General features: G+C 43.1%; 1 protein-coding gene across 1 annotated transcript in view; it reads right to left on the reverse strand.

Moving 5' to 3' along the window:
• Positions 1-20,785, reverse strand: part of lsamp (limbic system associated membrane protein) — a 452,726-nt gene that overhangs the window by 170,214 nt on the left and 261,727 nt on the right. Inside the window, exon 2 of the mRNA XM_071205172.1 lies at positions 2,426-2,504. Within this exon, the coding sequence (XP_071061273.1) occupies positions 2,426-2,504 (79 nt within the window). The remainder of the gene's footprint in view (positions 1-2,425; positions 2,505-20,785) is intronic.

Genomic DNA, 20,785 nt, shown 5'->3' on the forward strand with positions numbered 1-20,785 from the left:
TTCTAGACTTAAGTAGGCTACACAAAGAGAGGACGGGCGACGGTGCTCAGTGCGTCAGCGAGGGCGTTTGAGCTCTGGGCTTCAATCATGCAACCCCCCAACCCCAACAAAAAAAGGATGGCATGTCACTTGCATTATATGTTGTATGTTAAATAAATACTAAGGGCTTTCTTGTTTTGTCAGGACTGGTTCGTGAAATAAAAGTTGGACATGCAATCAAATAAACTCTCACCCGATCATCAGTTGACTTCTTTCTAATCTTGCAGAAAGTTTTAAGCAGAAAAAGGAGAAACATCCTCCTCCAAAAATATGTTCCTTTAGTACGCGGTATGCAGCATGCCTGCTTTGCACCCGGAGGGAGACTGGAGGGGAGAAAAGTTGGAAGACGACTCCTGGGTCATTTTTTTTATAGGGTGCCTTTGGTGTCCCCAGTACAAAATATGTTGTTTTTTGTCTAAATCTGGACAAATACTAATTACATTTAGTTTGTAATGTGTGTTCAATTGTTAATTTATTATTAATACAATGATATGCACATCTAAGTTTTTTTATTTTATTTTAAAAGCTTTGGTTAAAGGGATATCGAGGAGTTTTGCCATGTCCCCACTGCTGGTCATTCAACTTAGATCTAAAATATAGCTATTAAAAACAAATTAATTTATAAATATGTTATTATTATTTTATTTAACTAGTCAAAATCTATGTAATCAAATGATGTTTTTATTCAAATTGTAAAAAAATAAAGTAAAAAAATAAGGTTTAATGTTCGTCCCCGCTGGTCGCTGTCCACCCTGTTGAGCTGTGTATCTGTCCCTTTAAAAAAAATACATATTTATCAGTGACATCACACCTATGAATTTAGATGACACCAGAGGTGGGAAATTCAACTGAGGTTAGCTGTGTGGGTTTCTACTGCTCTTACAACTGATTTGGATGTTTCTGTCAATTTTGTTTGATGTGTTTGAACATAACATGTCCAACCTGTTAGGCCTAAGTATGAAGGATATTAATCGAAATCTATTATTTTAAAAAGTTTCTTTAAAAAGTGATTGATTCCTCATAAAGTATCCAAGGTCATGCTAGCAAATATGCTAACACAGGCAGGGTAAAGGCTAACTTTAGCTCAAAATGTCCACCCTGTTAGTGTCCACCCTGTTAGGCTTATTCAACTAACAGGGTGGACAACATCCTAACAGGGTGGACATTTAAGTATTGTTTACTTATTACAACATGTGTTAATATTATATTAATATTATTTATTGTTATATTATTATATTACTATTATAATATTATAATAATGTTTTTATAATATAATAAATGATCACCACCATTAGATCTATAGGCACAACACAAACTGCTGCAAAAAATCCTAGGGAAACACTGATGGGTATATTATCTAGTATATAATGTACACAAGGATTATAGGTATAGTACTTAAAGTAATGGCATGCATTTGTATAGGAATGGCACCCCTGATAAGTTCAGCTGAATCACAGCGGTACTACAGAGCACGCCGTGATGCTGACCCAGAGAGAAGACAGCAATACCTTGAAAAAGAGAGAGAGAAATGGAGGAGGGACAGAGAGAAAGGCATAAAGATGGGTATTAATGAGGTCTGTGAGAGGGAGAAAAGGGCAAAAAGGAAGAAATGGAGGGAGGCAAAGAAAGCCGTGAGGGCCAACGTTTCCAGAGCCAGGGATTCCCTCAGCACTCCCCCTGCAACTCCCGAGAGTCAGTCAGAACCAGAACCAGGGCCTTCAAGGTTAGTGCAAGTTTATAGGAAATGTACTCGGCATATGGAACACAATACACAGTTTTTAACACTTTTTGAGCTGTTTATAAGGACTTATTATGTTTGCTTTCGCTGTGTGTGTGTGTGTGTGTGTGTGTGTGTGTGTGTGTTTGTGTTTAGGCAGCGCCTTCAAGGGGAAAAGAGGGCAAGAAATGGAAGGAGAAGACTCCAACAGGAGCTAGCCTTTTTAAAGGCCAAGCTGGATAGAGAGATAAGAAAGAAAGAAAAGTAAAAAAAAAGATTTTTACGGTGTAAGAAAAGCTCCTCATCCCCACGTGCATTGGTGAATAGGATGCTACATGATCAGAGGGTTTCTCCACATGTTCGTAAGAGCCTTATTCAGTCATACAACTCTTGTTAAAAAGTCACTTTAATTGTAAGAATGCACTGAAAACTCATTTAAGCAGTTATGTGTATGTCCTTAACAGGGTGGACATATCCCGGGTGTCATGTGTTGTTAATATATCTATATATATATAAAGATGTAGGTGCCTGAGCTTGACCAACATGTTTTTTAGCAAATTAGATATGTCCTTTATAGAATAGAACATAAAAAAGTAGGTAAATCAACTATTTATTTCACCCAACTTGTGAAGTCCAAATGGCACCCTATAAAAAAAATGACCCTCCTACCTTATTATCGCTGTGTCGCCCTGGCGGATGGTGATGTTGTCGGTGGCCCGCTGCATATCCACACTCCGGACGGGGAATCCTGTGGGGATAAGACAAAGCAGTCTGAACAACGAAGCCTGCAATTGCCTCCAACACGATTTGCGTCCGACTTGCATTTTAAAGCACAGGAGTGCGCTTTTCGGGAGCTATATCCAAGGGTAGAAAAAAGAAGGACAGACGAGAAGTAGTTTCCCACACTTCTCGGAAAACGAGAATGCTAGTTCCAAAGCAGTGCACTTGATACGGGCTAAAATACTTTTGGGGTGGAAACGTGCCGTGATGTTCGGCGTCCTCGCTCTATAGTCCACTGATGCGTAATGCTTTCTGCGTAAAGGGACGGCACAGCCAGCAACAGCGATGGAGAGAGGCAGGCTTCTTTTCAGAGTCTGAGAAAAACGTTCTCTCTCTCTCTCGCTCTCGCTCTCGCTCTCGCTCTCGCTCTCTCTCTCTCTCTCTCTCTCTCTCTCTCTCATCCAGCCGTCTGGCTGTGATTCTCCCCTTATTGGTTGTCAGGACAACAGCACCACCTGAGGTCCCTTTCAGTGAGACACAGCTGAGTGAAGACTGAGGACTACTGGCTAAAAAGTAAACAAATAAAGTGATTTTTATATTTTTTATAAAGGAAAAGGTGTTGAGCAAGAATATTATGAGAGCTGTCTTCCTCCATGGACAGAAGTCCCAAAAGAAGACATGAAAGAGGCAACAGGGAATATTAATGCTGAAAACAAACCATCCAGACTAGTTCCACATGTCCATGAACTGTATGTGCCGAACTCCCTGGAGGTGAAGATGAGCAGAAATACACTTTCTCAGTTCAGATCACAGATCACAGATCACAGATCACAGATCACATTACCATTAGTCTTCAAACAAACTGTGTGCTCAGGTATCCAGTTTTCTAGAGCAGTGGCTACCAATCATTTTCACACCAAGCTGATTTGCATTAGACCATGAACCCTCCAGTGCATAAGGCTTTCTGTATACTTAATTATGTTAAAGTGATGTTAATAATAATAAATACAAAATAATACAAAACACACAAAATATGTTCTCCTTTTTCTGACAATATAAAATCCCTTCCCCTATCAACTCAAAGTAATTAAGTGAACACAAAGATTCAAGAGCGCAAACACTGTTGACCATGAGGCAAGCTCAGCTGCACTTAACCATACATGTTGACCTCTTGTCTAACTGCCTGCTCTGCCACAAGGCAGTGGCTTGGTAAGCAATTACCTCCACATTAAACCTGAGCAAGGACACACGTTCTGAAAAGGTATTACCTTCCCATTCAACAAAAATGTGAATGCAGAATGAGGTTCTAATTTCACCACTTGCCAATCAAGCACCGGCTTAATAGGCTGTGATCTAATGTTCATTCGCGATGTGCTTAATGAACTGCAGAGTAACAATCAAGTCAGTGCACTTAGCATTTTATTTGATTCAGAAATACATTAATACTAATGTGAATCGTTGTCATTCATTGCACGGTCCCATTTTTAGTTTTGTCTCTGGAGGCGTTTGGTTAATAATTTTGGATCAGGCACATGAAGTTTTAATTCTATCACTCATACTCTGCATATGGATACTGCACTTGCATGTAGAATGATAAAATACATAAGATTGCAGTAAATTGCGTGATCATCTCCCCTTATCTATTAATTTAATGCAATTGTTCTGGTGCACATACAACAAGGAGTAACCCTCTTTACAGCGATAGAAGCTTGATTGAACCAGTGCACAGTGGTTATACCATATTTCCAGCCTCAGCAGATTTCAAGCACCAGATCAGAGGTAAATGGCAGTTTGAGAGCAGCCTATCCAGCAGCTGTAGCCTACTGTGAAATGTAGGCTGTACGGCTAGATTAGAGAAAATCACAGTGTGAAAGACGTGCACATGCTGAAAAAGCATTACATTGAGATAATTGATATTTGGGATGTGTTGAGGTGCTAATGCTGCATTAATTAAGGAGCACTAACATGTTTTCAGGGAGGGATGCTCGCGATGCGGATCCCTACTTGGCCCTTAATAACCAGTGCATGTTAACATTTCCTCAAAGCTCTGGAGGTTTGAGCTATCTTGAAGATTGCACAGTTTATGAAAGAGCATATACTGTACATTAGTACTACTTAAAAAGAGACTTCTGGGGCTCTTGAGAGGAGAGAAGAGGCACTCTTCTGCATACATATGTATTCAAGAATGGCTCCCATGTGGCTTTTAGCTTCACTTTTAGTTACAAATGATCAGAAGTCTGTCAGTGATCTTAGAAATTAGTGGGAATCTTGTATTTGTTTGTTTGTAGCCTTTATTTAACCAGGTGAAGCCCTTGAGATCAAAAGATCTCTTTTTCAAGGGTGACCTGCAGGACATTAGTTACACATGTAACATAAAAACAACAGAACAACAATAAGGATGACACATAATGTACAGGGTACAGTTTACAAAACTCTATTTACAGTGACAGGTAACATGAGTATCAAACAGCATGTCACACAGCCGAGTTTTAAAATGATGCAGGGAAACCAAAGTGCTCAGTTTTAAACAGGTTTGCAGACTGTTCCAAGTTAGTGGAGCTGCACATCTAAAAGCTTTCTTCCCTAAGACAGTCCTAGCACTTGGCACATTTAATAAAACAACATCATGAGATCTCAGGCAATACGTACTTTCAATTCGTCGAGAGATCAGAGAGCAGATACAAAAAGGTAGTTTACCCAACATGGCTTTATAGATGAACATGTACCAGTGACTGAGCCTCCGTACAGTTAGTGAAGGCAGACCTGCCTTGGCATACAGGGTACAGTGATGAGTAAGTGCTTTACAGTTAGTAACAAATCTCAGAGCACTGTGATACGCAGCATCTAACTTTTCCAGGCAATGGGCAGGTGCATTCATATATATCAAATCACCATAGTCCAGCACAGGTCAAAAGGTCACATGCAGAGAGATGAAGGAGGGACAGAAAGCAGCTTTAACCAGTTCCTAACAAAAGGCTAGTTATGTCTGCTCTCACACACACACACACACACACACACACACACACACACACACACACACACACACACACACACACACACACACACACACACACACACACACACACACTAAATGAACAGATGATGACTTGATCTATTATAAGCACTGAGGTGAGATTACATTCAAATTGAACTTGGTGCTTTGCTGATATATACAGCTTATTTGTCGATATGATTCAGGATTGAGTATAGTGCATGCTTAAAAAATATGTACTGCAATACAGATACAAAATATTCTACAAAAAATATGCAAATGGTAAAACATTGAGGAGAAGTCCTTAATAGTATCTTCTATGGAAAGTAGTGCAGTATGTGACAATTTAATTAAGAAACAACACTGTTTAGGAAATTAACTTCTTCCTTAAACTCTGTGCAGTTCAACCTGAGGAGGTGAGAGCAAGGTGGTGATATTATTAAAATACAACATATACTAATTTAATATAACTAGAAAGTATGTCTCTGCTGCTTCACACTTACCGTATCTACGGGGCAATCACACCGCATTGTAAATCACACCGAGTTCATCTATCCTGGATTGAGATATGTACATGTTTTCAATATTTTTTAGCAATATGTGCCTATTGTGAAAAAATGTACAGAAGGTCTGCGTCAAAGGGCAGCTACCATAGTCATTTTATTATCAAATATTACGAGGTGCCCTGACATTCTCCCTGTGTCATTAGTCATAATAACTCCCGCAGAGCAACTCTGCATGGCCCCGCCGATCAAAGAGGAGGAACTCAGAATAGCAGAAATAAATGAATATTAATGACTCTGGTGAATGAAAATCCACTCTTTAAACTGAAATCACACATACCATTTCTGAGATGTTACTTGATTTAACATTTGCAAATGTTAAATAAAGGCATCAGAGAATCAAGCCTCGAGTCTGAGGCATTACAACGGCTTGGCACACACTCTGCTGATTCAGAGCTTGACTGACAAATATAGGACAAGTAGTTTGTATTATTCTGAGCAACCTTGGATAAGCACAATCATTACATTTTTGTATACAATATACATTTTAGTTTGAAGTAGCCAACAAAAGGTAGACGGTCCAATAAGCTATCTTTCTGGGGAAGTTGTATCGCTAATAAGTATTACTAATGATCTCATAATAGAACTGCAGTTTCATGCTGTGTGAAAACGCATGCTCTCTGTCTGATGTAATTACAGTGGAAGAATAGACCATAGCATTTGGTTACAATAATTTGCTCTTCAGTCTACTTCAAGTGAGCTACAGCCAGCATGTGATGGATGATTTATAATGGCTGTTCTGCGTACTTTATCAGACTGCATAATTAGTTTGTGCGGCCGTTTGTCTCACAAAGCAATTGAAAACAACGATGTGGTGTGGTAGACAGACATCAGGAAGGCTTACTGTAATCTTGCCTCCCTTCACATCACTTTATTGCACCACAAAATGAACTGGATTTCATCAGTTTCACATGGATTCATCATTCCCACATGGTTCCCATGATTTGTTGTCCTTCTCTGTAACTATGCATTCATTGTGCTAAATCGAAAAATATACAGTGTGCTCGTGTCAATGTTTCTTGTCCATTAAATTAAGCACTATTCGATTTTATTATGAGAAACATTGGACTCATTTTTGTTGGAGCTTGACCTACTGTATACAAAGAACTAAAAAACAAGATATCTCCTCTTCTTTCTCTTACACCTCTAACTTTAAGAAAGGCAATCATAACACTCAAAAAGTGTTGCACTGCACCATTGTGACTTCATAGTTCCATCAAAAAACATTGCACAATAAGGTGTGCCATAGAAGTTACCCCTCTATGTCAAGAATTACTGCTGGTGTGACACATAAACTAGATATATGTTAGTACATTTACAAAGAAAATTAGAAACACCTGTTACTCCTGTGCAGTTGGATGAAGGGATGAGACAGGAAATCGCTACTTGTCAGCAGTTTAGTAGATGTTACCACAGAAAATGATATAGTAATATAATTGACTTTTTACAAACACCATTACAGTATGACCTGCACAAAGAAGCAGACCCCCAAAAAATGTGGTTGACAAAATATGTAATCTCACAGGCTTTCATCCAACCCAGTCTCACGGCATTTCGTGTTCACCAACACGATTTTTAATCTATTGATTCGTGTTCACCATCACGATTTGCCCCTTTTTTTCGTGTTGCACATCACGATTTTAAAAGCAATGTATTTCTACTGGTAACGTGTTTCGTGCCTGCAGGCTGCAGCACGTCTTTTTCTCCGGTCGGGTCGTGGAAGACCGGAAGCTGTGTGGTTCATAAAAACATGTTCTTACTCAATATCAAGCCACAATTATTGCTTTTATTTTAAATCGTATAATTTCGGACTTTTGTTGCCGTCTGTGAGGAAAATAAATATGGGCTCAGAGCCTCAGGATACTGAAATCTGTATTTTTAAATCTTTTTTTCCTTCTAATTTGTTATTCTTTTCAAAATAACACACTGTTATCTACTCACCAATAACACACAATTATCCTTGCTTTTATTTATTGGTTTAATTCCATAATATCGGGCTTTTTTGGTGTCCGTCAGGAACTGAATTTCAAAATAAAAATAACCGGAAACAGACGTAGGCCTATAAGGGACATTTCGAGCATCATTGCGATTGTCAACATTTCTGAGTTGAGGATGGCCGAAGACACTACACTACCCATAATCCCCAGCTATCGTTTAGGACTACAGTTCCCGTAAGGTTACACAGAGCGTCAAACAGCTGTGTGAAATGGAACGAAACCAGGCCAGACTATCCAAAACTGGAATCGAACACCCCTCCAGAACTAAACATGCTGGCTATTGTGTTTCGCAAAATGTTCTATGGGACGTCTCTACTGAACGTTTTCGTTTTTCCCACAATTAGAAGTTGCCATTATTAAACACATTGGTGTTATCAAATGTAAAACATATAATTAATAAATGGATGAAAATCACTTGTGTCCATAATGCGCAGCATTATATTCATGCCGTATACCCACATGACAGCTCATTGATACTTTGTAATTCTACTCCACTACAATTCAGAGGTTAACCTGGTATTTTTACTCCACTGCATTTATTTGAGTTACTTTGCAGATTCTGATTAATTATGTGAAATATAAACAACCCTTAAAGAAGACTAAACATGTATCTGCAATTGACATGAATGGAAACAAGTAATAAAGTATATTCATTACTCGTTATTCTCTACTAATAGTTCATTAAAGACATTATGTACATTATGGCTATTTTGCACATCCCTTTCAAGATTTTCAAAGGTTTATTGACATATCATACACAACTACGGTGTAGTTATGCAATGAATGAAAAACTTGGGTCACAGGTTCCTCAACAGTGCATTACAAGACATCTATCAATATGTGTGTACCTCCACCATTAAACTGTCATATTCTGCACATTTCTTATTCTATCTACATACATAAGAGTATAATTAATGTGTATAATATCAGTTAAAATAAGTGCTTCAACATAGTTAACATTGCAGGAAAGCAATATATTAGACGTTCATTACTTTGTCAGGCTTAATATTTAATATTTAATGTTTAAATAAAGGTTAATCCGTTTTTCTGTTTTGCACCTCCTCCTATTACTATCTGTGTACATCCTGCACTAAACTGTTTTATTGTAGAGATCACTTATAGTATCTTCTTGATTTTTTATATTCTATATTTCTATATTTATACTTTCCCCCTAAGTATGTACTCTTAATATTTTTTTAATCAAATATAACACATAAAAACAATAATTCAATAACGTGCTTTAACCACTAGGAGGTGCACACAAGGTGCACACAGCCATAATAACTTTGCATTATTAGTGTGTATGTACAACATCTGAAGATGTATAGTTTTATGCATGCTTTCACATCATTTTACAGCATATTGCTATACTATTTCAGACTCAGTATTTACATTCTTACATTCAAAGAAAATCAGTAATATCTTTAAAAACTACAGTCCTTTTCTATCAGCTGTGCACCGTTATGGTGTAAATATAACCTATCTATGAATTAGATCAAATGTAAAAGTCAGCCGAATTAGTGTTGATACTGCAAGGAGACGTATTGTGTGGAGAGAAATTGAAGATGTTGTTTAATTGTTGATATATTTATGATCCACGTCAAGTATTCAGTTTCGGCGCCATTTCTTCCAGTTTTTCCAAAGGTCTTCTCATCAGGGCTCTCTAAATAAAGAACTACGGCAGATCTGTAATATGTAATGCAGCCGAACCTTGTATTACAATGCCGTTATGTCATGACTTTCAAAGAGAAAAGCAAGAGCACTCGGAATTAAGTATTATTTTATACTTTTAAAATGTTTTCCGGATTTCATATAATGTAAACACCATATCCCAGCATGCATTGCGGCTAACAAATCCAATCAGCGAGCTTAAAACCATAGCTGAGGATCTTGGGTAATCGCTCGAAATGCCTACGTCTGTTTCCGGTTATATTTATTTTGAAATTCAGTTCCTGACGGACGCCAAAAAAGCCCGAGATTATGGAATTAAACCAATAAATAAAAGCAAGGATAATTGTGTGTTATTGGTGAGTAAATAACAGTGTGTTATTTTGAAAAGAATAACAAATTAGAAGGAAAAAAAGATTTAAAAAATACAGATTTCAGTATCCTGAGGCTCTGAGCCCCATTTATTTTCCTCACAGACGACAACAAAAGTCAGAAATTATACGATTTAAAATAAAAGCAATAACTGTGGCTTGATATTGAGTAAGAACATGTTTTTATGAACCACACAGCTTCCGGTCTTCCTTGACCCGACCGGAGAAAAAGACGTGCTGCAGCCAGCCTGCAGGCACGAAACACATTACCAGTAGAAATACATTGCTTTTAAAATCGTGCTGTGCAACACGAAAAAAAAAGGGGCAAATCGTGTTGGTGAACACGAATCAATAGATTAAAAATCGTGTTGGTGAACACGAAATGCCGTGAGACTGGGTTGTTTCATCTGGTGTCACATATCACACTGAGTGCAAATTAGAGTGTCTCCAAGTCTGTTCTCTAAATAATGTCCACAGATGGAAGTCACAGTAGGAGGAGCAATGTGGAGGCGAAGACAGACTTAAATATGTTCACACATGTAAAAATTGTAAGTAGTCAAAAAAGCAATTTGTTGGTATATCTTGAGAAGAACATTTGTCTGAGTGAAAATACGTTCTCATTCATAACACTCCGTTCAATGTCTCACTATGGGATGCGCCTCATCGCGGAGCAAACAGAAGCATCAATCTCATTACGCCAATCCTGATTGGCTGGTGATCTTGACGTCAACGTCAGGGAATCACCCCCTATAAGTAGCTTGCGCCACGACGCATGCGTCATTCAAACACCTCTTCTCGCTTCAGAGCACATCTCTATACTAGCCGGACAAGCTTAACGGTCCACAGACTGAACCCAAATATAACCATTTCGGTCGACGGGCGCTCGCCGGCTACTCCTTCTGCTTTGCAGGAAGACGGTAATACTAACGCCAGTTAGTATTGAAATCGACCTCGCCCTTCTCTTCCCCGGAAAGTAAGGTAGGTCTGATTTATTCAAGCTAGCTACGCACCTGTTGCTAGCTAGCTTCCCCTTACTACCGTCACCACGGTAGCGAGGACGCTTTTCTTTTTCTCTCTCACGGAGGAGAAAAGGATTAGAAGTATATTGACACACCAGTCAATATTCTTTGAGAACAAAGGACCCACACATTTTTCTCTCAACGACATACCTGTTACGAGCGGGTCCTCTCCACGTCACGAGGCGAACAAGATGGACGCCTCACACCAGAGGAGTCAGGGACTCGGAGGCTCGGTCATGCGGCTGCGGGTTGAAGATAGCAGGCACAGACTCACACCAGGTCTGCTCGTCCTGCCTCGGGCTGGAACACGCCCAGGAGGCTATCGACAACCCCGGCTCGTGCGGGCATTGTGCCCTTTTCACTCGAAAGAGCCTCCACTGATGGCTAGCACACCAAGCTAGCTTGTTGGAACGGGACTCCCTCATGTCCACTGATTCGCCGTTTGGCAATCAAGACACGGGGGCGTCCGCCGCAGAGACTGAGCCCCTCACTGTGTCGGTCTGGGGCTCACTAACAGCGGCAGCTGCGGAACCAGGATCCCACGCCGTGTCAGGCCGGGACCCGGTGGCGGCAAGAGACGCGGGAACGGAGCCCCACGCCTCACCAGGCGGGAGCTCCCGGCGAGACCTCACCATGGTCTCGCCCGCGGAGGATGTCCTGGAATTAGACTACATGGAGGACAAAGAGGACACCTCTGAGTCCCTCCTGTCTGATTCGGATGAGCAAGAAGAAGATATCTTCATGTCATCGGCTCAAACAGGAAAAGCCGGGAGCACGGACTGCTCTCCCGGGCGATAGCACACCAGCTTCGCCCTGTCTGAGCATGGACCTGCAGGCCGCGTGTCAGCGCACTGCGTCCAGGCTAGACATCCCGTGGCCCGAAATGGCCAAGGAGACCGCCAGGTCCCGTTACGAGGGGAAACATACTCCCCAAGCAACGAGGACAAGGAGGCAACTCCTCCCGGTCTCCCCGGAGATGTTGGATGAGGTGTCGGTTTCGTGGAGGGACCGACCCTTTAGCAACAAGGCCCCAATCCAGGGTGTCTCCACCCTAGACTGCGATGGTATGGAGAGGCTCGGCCTGCTCCGCATACCGCCGATAGAACTGCTGGTGGCAGCCCACCTCCTACCGAGGATGGGCCCGTCACCAAGCAGGAACCCCACACTGCCAGCGAAGGTGGACCGTTTCCAGTCGACCATGACTGAACGGTCCTACAGAGCCGCAGCGTTCTCCGCCAGGGCTCTGAACGTTTCCTCACTGCTAACCGCATACCAAGAGGAGCTCTGTGAGGATATGTCGAGTAATCCTGGACCGGCCGTTCTGGACGAGTTGGCCGCGGTCACAGACATTTGTCTCCGTGTCCAACGCTGCGCCGTCCAGGCCACGGGCAAAACAATGGGGATCATGGTGGTGCAGGAAAGAGCTAGATGGCTCAACCTCACCAACCTCCCAGACCGGGAAAAGGAGGATGTGCTTGACATGCCCATCGTTCCCGAGGGGATTTTCGGCTCCGCTCTTGCCTCCATGCAGAGGAGATGCGAATCGAAAAAGAAGGAGGACGAGGCCGGTCCAAGCTGCTCCGAACCCTGCTCGGTTAAAAATACCGAAAACGCAGAGGTCGCAGTCCGCCCCGAGTCCCCAGCCCAGGCAGGGGACGAGGGCGAGCTGGCCTAGAAAATCTCCGGTTCCGGCTGCAGCCCAGAATTTCGGCCAGCAGTCGAGGAAGAAGAAGCGAGCGGCGTGACAGCCCCTCCTTCTCCCCTCTGTGACAGAGCTGGAAGTCTACGGTTCCCCAGCTCTAAATGTGTTCCCGCCGCCTCGAGAGATACCTCAACACCATCCTCAAGTCCGCATAAAAACATGTCACACATTTTTCTGTCATAAAACATTTTCCGCTTACGCATCCAGGCTTAGAGCCAAGGGGCACAGCTCCGAAAAATGAAAAGAAAAACAATAAAAACAATAAGCAGTCCGTCAACTGTTCCCCTTCTGAGAGCAGCTACGGCCTCTCTCAAAGGGCAGACAATTGATGGGTCTGTGAAGGCACCACCGTCACGCGCATGCGCATTGCCGGCTGGGGTTGTGAAGGCACCACCGTCACGCGCATGCGCAGTGCCGGCTGGAGCCGTAAGGGCACCACCACCACACACATGCGCTGTGTCCGTGGGGATTGTCGAAATGGGGCACCACAGTGCTCAGACACTGGAGGGCCCCATAACACAACAAATAGAGACTCAGAGGGGAAGAGACGTGACATCTCAGCTGGCTCTAAGGAGCATACAGCGGGAGATGCTCACGACATCTGTTTGGGGTTCTCAAGACAGTTACACGGAGCTACAGACTCCAAGTCACCGTCACACCCCCTCGCTTCTCGGGCTATCTGTATTCACAAGCCCGGGGAGAGTCAACCAATATAGAAAGGAGGGTTTTATCTATAATGCCCGCCGAGCAGAGTCAGATTACGCAGACAAATGTCCTCGTAAAACACCTGCTCAAGATGGGTCTCATAATAAAACTAAACCCCGCGCGCCACGGCGTGCAGAGATTATTGGTTATTATGAAATGCGTAGTGGCACTACACCACTGGCCGCACCCGACTTTTCTAGTACGGGGCGCGCCTACGGGTGCTGTCCTTTCACAGAAGGTGGTCACCACGGACGCATGTCTGACAGGCTAATAGGGTATTTACGAAGGTCGCCCGGTGAGGGGTCTCTGGAGCAGAGAGCTCCAGCGGGCGCACGTAAATCACCCGGAGCTTTTAGCGGTGTTCCCCACCCTAAAACGCTTTCTGCCTTCTCTCAGAGGACACCATGTCCTCATGAGGACAGACAACACGACCACAGTATCGTGTATGAACCGCCAAGGGAGGTTGCGTTGTCTCCAGTCACACACACTGGCACACAAACTGATCCCTTGGAGCGGCAGACGTCTCCTCTCTCTGAGAGCGACGCATGTACCAGGAGTGATGCACCTCGGGACAGAACTACTGTCCAGAGGTGCACCAAGGATCGTGAGTCCGCTGTGGGTGCGTTACGGCAGAGCCGCGTTAAATCTGTTCACATAAAGAGAAAATGCTCAATGACAGCTGTTCTCTTTTATGCACGATTTAAACGCACCGTTAGACGTGGACGCACTCGTACACGATTGACTTCCGGGTCCTCTGTACGCGTTCCCACCCCTGGCTCTGATACCCCCAACTCTGGCCAGAGTGAAGGAGCACTTATCCTGATGGCTCCGCCCTAGCCCGCAACGTACGGGCTGGCGGAGATATATCAGCTGTTGTGCGGGCAGCCATGGCAGCCTCCACCACGCAGGGACAGATTGTCTCAGGCGGGGGGGGCGATCCTTTACCCACGTCCAGAGCGCGGGGCACTATGGGCCTGACCCGTGAGTGGTACAATCTGAATACAGTGGGACTCCCTCAGAAGGTGATACACACTATTCAGAGTGCGAGAGCTTCCTCCACCAGGTCTCTCTATGACTGTAAGTGGAGGGTGTTTGAGGATTGGTGCCTTCAAGAAGGGCACATCTCTTTTCAATGTCCTGTCGGGGTGATTTTATCATTTCTACAGGACTCGATCGATAAACACAGAGTTTTCTCCACGATCAAGGTGTACCTGGCTGCTATTACTGCATGCCATGTGGGCTTTGAGGGTAAGACGGCTAGCCAACATCCTTTGGTCTGCCGTTTTATAAAGGGAGCTCGCAGGCTCCTCCCTGTCTCCAGGTCGCTGGTGCCCTTATGGGACTTGGCAGTGGTTTTAAATGGGCTCAGAATGACCCCATTTGAACCCCTGGAAGGAGCTGACATGAAACATCTGTCACTCAAGACAGTGCTGTTACTGGCCCTGGCATCCGCCGAGCGGGTCAGCGATATTCATGCACTGTCTGTACATCCTTCATGCACTCAGTTCGCCCCAGGACAAACGAGAGTGTTGTTGAAACCCAACCCTGCCTTTACACCAAAGGTGGTTGGTTCGTGTACCCCAATTGACATTGAGGCATTTCCTCCGCCGCTGGTTTCCTCCGGGGAGCAGCAGCAGGATCTGTTGTGTCCAGTCCGTGCTTTACGCACATATATGGACAGATCAAAGGAGCTTCGTCTTAATGACCAACTCTTTGTGTCCTGGGCTAACCCTCACAAGGGCAAGCCTGTTACTAAGCAACGGCTCTCCCACTGGATTGTGGAGGCAATTGCTTTGGCCTATACGAGTCAGAGTTTGCAAGCACCTTCGGGTCTGCGGGCTCACTCGACTCGGGGCCTGGCTACATCCTGGGCTTTGTTCAAGGGTGTTTCCATCCAAGACATCTGTGCAGCGGCGAGCTGGTCCTCGCCGCTCACTTTTGTCCGCTTTTACAGGCTAGACGTCTCCGCTCCAAGCGTGGCCCGAGCAGTGCTGGGCACCTTGTTGAGTCGGGACTCTACCTGTTAAGTTCTGGTTGGTTGGTGATTTTCAAGATAAGCTCGTCTGGCAATACGGGAGCTACAATTTCCCATCGTGAGACATCGAACGGAGTGTTATGAATGAGAACTATAGGTTACTTACGTAACCCCAGTACTCAGAGTAACATGAAGTGAGATGTCTCACCAGACGGCCCTCCTTGCTATGGTGAAGCGAGAAGAGGTGCTTATTTTGAATGACGCATGCGTCGTGGCGCAAGCTACTTATAGGAGGTGAATTCCCTGACGCTGACGTCAAGATCACCAGCCAATCAGGATTGGCGTAATGAGATTGATGCTTCTGTTTGCTCCGCGATGAGGCGCATCCCATAGTGAGACATCTCACTTCATGTTACTCTTACGTAAGTAACCTACAGTATAGTTTTCAACTCCATAACCTGACTCAGCCGAAGACCAAGTGATGGTCAAAACCTATGATGTCACAATATATTGGGACAATCAAATGTAATGTTTGTGTCAATGTACATATTTTGGATTATGGCATTCTCAAGGTTTCACCTTTAAAAAAAGGGACAGACGTGAGGTGTTGTGAGCTTAAACCATTGCCCATCAAAACATAATCATTTCATCCCTTGAGTCCAAGTGGATATCTGGGCCAAAATTAAAGGAATCCATATCAGCTGTTCCTGAAAAAGGTTTATAAGTACCCACAGATGGTCATACAGACTGACACTGGCAGAGATACTAAAACACAAATTCCATTTTAAATGAATAAGTGTTTGCTGTTTTGTGTCCAGAATCAATAATGGCCTATAATGCAAAAAGTGCAGAAAGTTTCAAGAAGAGGATCTATAAGGGCATTCTGATTTGTCACCTACCTCCATTGTGCTCTATCCTCTGCATGAAAACAAATAACCCTTACTGTTGTTTTATAGAAGAGCAATGAGCCAGGTTCGCCCTTCGGATCTTGTTTCTTTTCCCGGCCGAATACATTCTGTGTCAAGCTAGAGTAGATAGCTTTGGCCAATCATGCTGCCCCCTCACACACACACACACACACACACACACACACACACACACACACACACACGCACACACACACACGCACGTACGTACAGTGTGTGCATGTTGGTGTGTGTGCAGGACAAAAACACTGGGATAAGAGATTAAAAGAGAATGAGTTTTCTTCTCTTCATAAAAAAAGGAGTGAATGCATAATTTGCCCTGGCATCCCTATCAAAACCTGAGTCTTGGCAGAAAAATGCATGATACGCAGGAAAGAGAATACCCAGCAACAAACTCAGCAGTATACTGTATCACCACCACCAACACACACACACACACGCACGCACAAACGAACGCACGCACACACGCGTGCGCGCACACACACGCGCGCGCGCACACACACACACACACACACCTCGGCCTGAAGCCGCTTGTTCTCCATCTGTCTTTCTCTCTGTCAGCAGAAAGATAAAACAATGCAAAAGTAGTTACATTGTAGACTACGTGCTAACATTATATGCATTTCTAAGTTGAGACAGAAAAGATTTAGAAAACAGCCGTGCATTTAATCCAATTCACCTGCAAAATATGTTTTGGTAAAAGCACCGACTTTCTGGCATGCTTAAGTGAATGACCAATTTCTCTCTGAAAATGTACTCTACGCGAGATGAATACTGCCTTTTTATAATTTGCTGGCAAAAGATGAAAGCGACAAATCATCACCATGGGTTTTTTAAAGTTTTTTTTTTTTCTTTTGGCTGGATTAACATCAGAGTAGTGTGATCTGCATTCCCAGATAACTGCAGTATGTGTATATAACGTAACACCCTCCTGCATAAACAGCCAACCTGCATTACACACAAAACAAACATCAACAAATATATTACGCATAAAAAGCACTCAAAATTCCACCTGTCAGAGCTCCTTTGTATAAACACCTGACCTTGACAAAGTTTAAGCTGGCCTGCGAGTGGTTTCATGTTTGAGCAGATGTCTAATTGAACTGCAGCTCTGATGTAGTTTTCTATGTGCAAGACGGTTGATATGTAAACGGCTGGATGTTGAAGACGCCCCAGACGCCAATGTGTTCAGTGTGTACTCGAGATCTATTGACTAACTTATATAGTAATTGTCTAAATGGTTGTTTTCTCTGATGACGTATGTTGTGTGAAAATAACAGTAACGGCCCGTCCAGACGGCGGCGTGCTTTGAAGCTTCAACGCTTCTGCCGATTCACTTTGAATGGGGTGACGTCAAGCTTTGCCGAACTACATTGTGGGAGCGTCGCGTCGCTTTGCTCGCGTCGCTTTGCTCGCGTCGCTTGCTTCAAAAATATTCAACTTTTGAAGCTTCGACGGAAGCGTCAGCCAATCAAATCATATGCCAGTACAAGCTCTAGCCAATCAAAGCGCATGCTTGTGTGTCCGGGGCGGGAGATTCATGCGATTGGTTGTTGGTCGAGTTTCAGACACGCCCCCCGGCTAACTTCAACGCACGCCGCCGTGTGGACGCTGCGTTAGTATCTGCTTATGTGATCTCAAAAACAGCAACGGGTTTTCCTTTTAGTTTTCTTCTCTCCTACTCAGAGTTTCCATCAATATGTGCTTTGTCAGAAGCTGTTACGGTCCCATGCCACACTTAAAGTATTTTATGCTGCCTCACAAACAGCAAAGAGCACATTCTTGGATCTGCAGAGGTAGAACACAATATTTCCTTAATGAACATGAGAATTAATTTTTTCTTGTGGTAATGGCATTTTCTTTTTCCCGTGTGTTTAAGAAGAGCAGGACACTCAATAACATGTGCTTAGCCCATAGGTGTCCCGGCTAAGATGTAATTGCACATAACTCTGTGAACAACAATGTTACCCAGAGTTATATTTACCATTGAGTGGATCAGCCAAGTTTCATTTCAGTTTGTTTCAGGCTTATTTAAACCTACTAATAGCTCCAGAGCTTTATATGGAGTCGAAACTCCAACATGATTTGGTCAGCTATAATTCTTAAGACAACTTTCCTAAGTGAGGTAGCAATACACTTAGTTACAACTTCTGATGTTAAAGGTAATTGGTGGGACTATCTGAGCCTCTGACTGTGTCATTACTCCTTTGCTCTCACAACATGCCATGATATAAGGCAGAGCAATTACATGTAATTACATTACAACACAAGGCCACTGTATGAGTCATTACACGATTAAATCCATGCAAACAGCCATGTTACCACTCTTTTTACAAATCATCTGCTAAATTATGGGGTGCCTTTCAAGACGTGAAGGATGACTAATTAGGGGAGTTTGCGCACACATGACTCTGAGGGACTGTCTCTACATAAATGAAAAGCAATGGTGTGAAATTGCCTCATTTTTGCACAAAAGTATTCTTTTTTAATTACATTTTGAAAACTTCAACAGATATCTCAGAGATGTTGACACAAGATAGTCTGATGGCCCGTCTACACTACAGGCATCAAAAAATCTTGAAGCTGGGCGTGTCTGAGGCTTGGCGATTTCTCGTGCCCAAGGCGACCAACAACCAATCAGGAATCTCCCGCCCGCTCCCGGCATATAAAGCAATAGCAATGTTAAAACGAAGTAAACTGGATATAAAATCCCCAAACAGGCGAAAACCTACCAGTTTCACCCACTGTCTCTGCCACCTCCCTCCATGCCTCGCTCCTCCGGTTTGTATCCCGGTAGATGAACAGAGACTGATCATACAGCACCGGGTGATTCACTACTGATCCATTTTTTTGAATATGAGGAAATGACCTGCGTAGTCTCTCCCAGCATACACGCGGTTTGATTGGCTAGCGCTTGTACTGTCAGATTTGCATACGCATGATTTCATTGGCTGATGCCAAGCATCGAGCCTCAAAAGTTGAACATTGCTCAACTTTTGATGCTTGCGATGCTTGCGATGCTTGCAAAGCCACGCTCCGCTCCCCACAATGCAGTTCGGCAAAGATTCAAAATCAACTACGTCACCCCATTCAAGTGAATGGGCGAATCGTTGAAAGCATTTTTCGATGCCTGTAGTGTAGACGGGCCGTGAGATACTTGACTAAAGTGATATTGATACATGAGTTACCCCACGAGATGACTGCTTGTTGGACAGAAATGAACAGGAATAGATGTGGCAAATTAACAACAAAACATTAAAACACAGCCAAATGCACTCAGGCAGGGAAGCTCACAGCAAGCAAAACCACATCAGAGATACACAATCCTTCAATGTGTATCTGCTACTTTTCATCAGGATCTTTCAAAGCAAGGTTTAAACATATTTGTATTTCTCGGATATTTATTTTTCAGGTGAATATTTGTTTCTCATCTCATTTTATTAGAGCTATTGAAAAGAAAAATGTACACCAAAGTAGAGAGTGATCCTAATTGAACAGATGAGTAGGATAAAAGCTACATGCTTTGTCGATTTAAAAATGTGTATCTATAAATATATTTAAAGTTGCCTTGCCTAACCTTGAAACAAAAGGCTGCAATGAATCCCAATATACCACATGCACATCCCTAATATTAACCTAATATATTCCCAGGCAGCATGTACATTAAACCCTCAAATCTCCCATGGGATCATCATGTGAGCAAATGTCAACAATTTCTATTTCCCGCTCTCAGGAAACCCCCTGCTGGGACTGAGTTATGTATCGATCCCACAACAGAGCCACAGCTTTTTGAATGCATCTGATTATGATTCTTAGCTTAGAAGCTCCTGGAAAATCTAACAACAAGGTCAAGTACCTTCCATACTTAACCATCTCTTTATTCAGCCTTCACACTACACTCATTCACTGAGCGACATGTATCGACATAAAGTTATTTGAGGATTACATTTATTTATTTCAAGTCAATAACACGCGTTGTGTGGCAAAAAATGATATAATGCGTGAGTTATCAAAATGTTATTTTTAACTAAATGTAAATGTGACTGGAAGCAAACAGAATCTTCTTGCATCACTGTTTGTTCGTGCCAAGCTCGCGGCACCATTATGGCTCGCTAAAATCATGTGATTGGCAGGAAGAAAGGCTGAGAATGTGTGTTGGAAAGGATTTAAGCGATGTGTGCGTGGGTAAAATTGCTCCAAAAAAACATGATCATTTCTCAATCAGCTTTACCAAACCCACAAATGTAGAAGGGCCCTTAGGAGGAGAGTAAAGACACACACAGGCATGCACACACCTATTGTTATTTTCCTAAGCAGTCTTGTGTGCATCCACATCTTATCTCTCCACCCCCACTCAAGTTCTTCTATATCCCTTTACTCCCGCTGCCTCT

This window comes from Pseudochaenichthys georgianus, chromosome 13 (genome assembly GCF_902827115.2).
Source record: "Pseudochaenichthys georgianus chromosome 13, fPseGeo1.2, whole genome shotgun sequence".
Taxonomy (NCBI): domain Eukaryota; kingdom Metazoa; phylum Chordata; class Actinopteri; order Perciformes; family Channichthyidae; genus Pseudochaenichthys; species Pseudochaenichthys georgianus.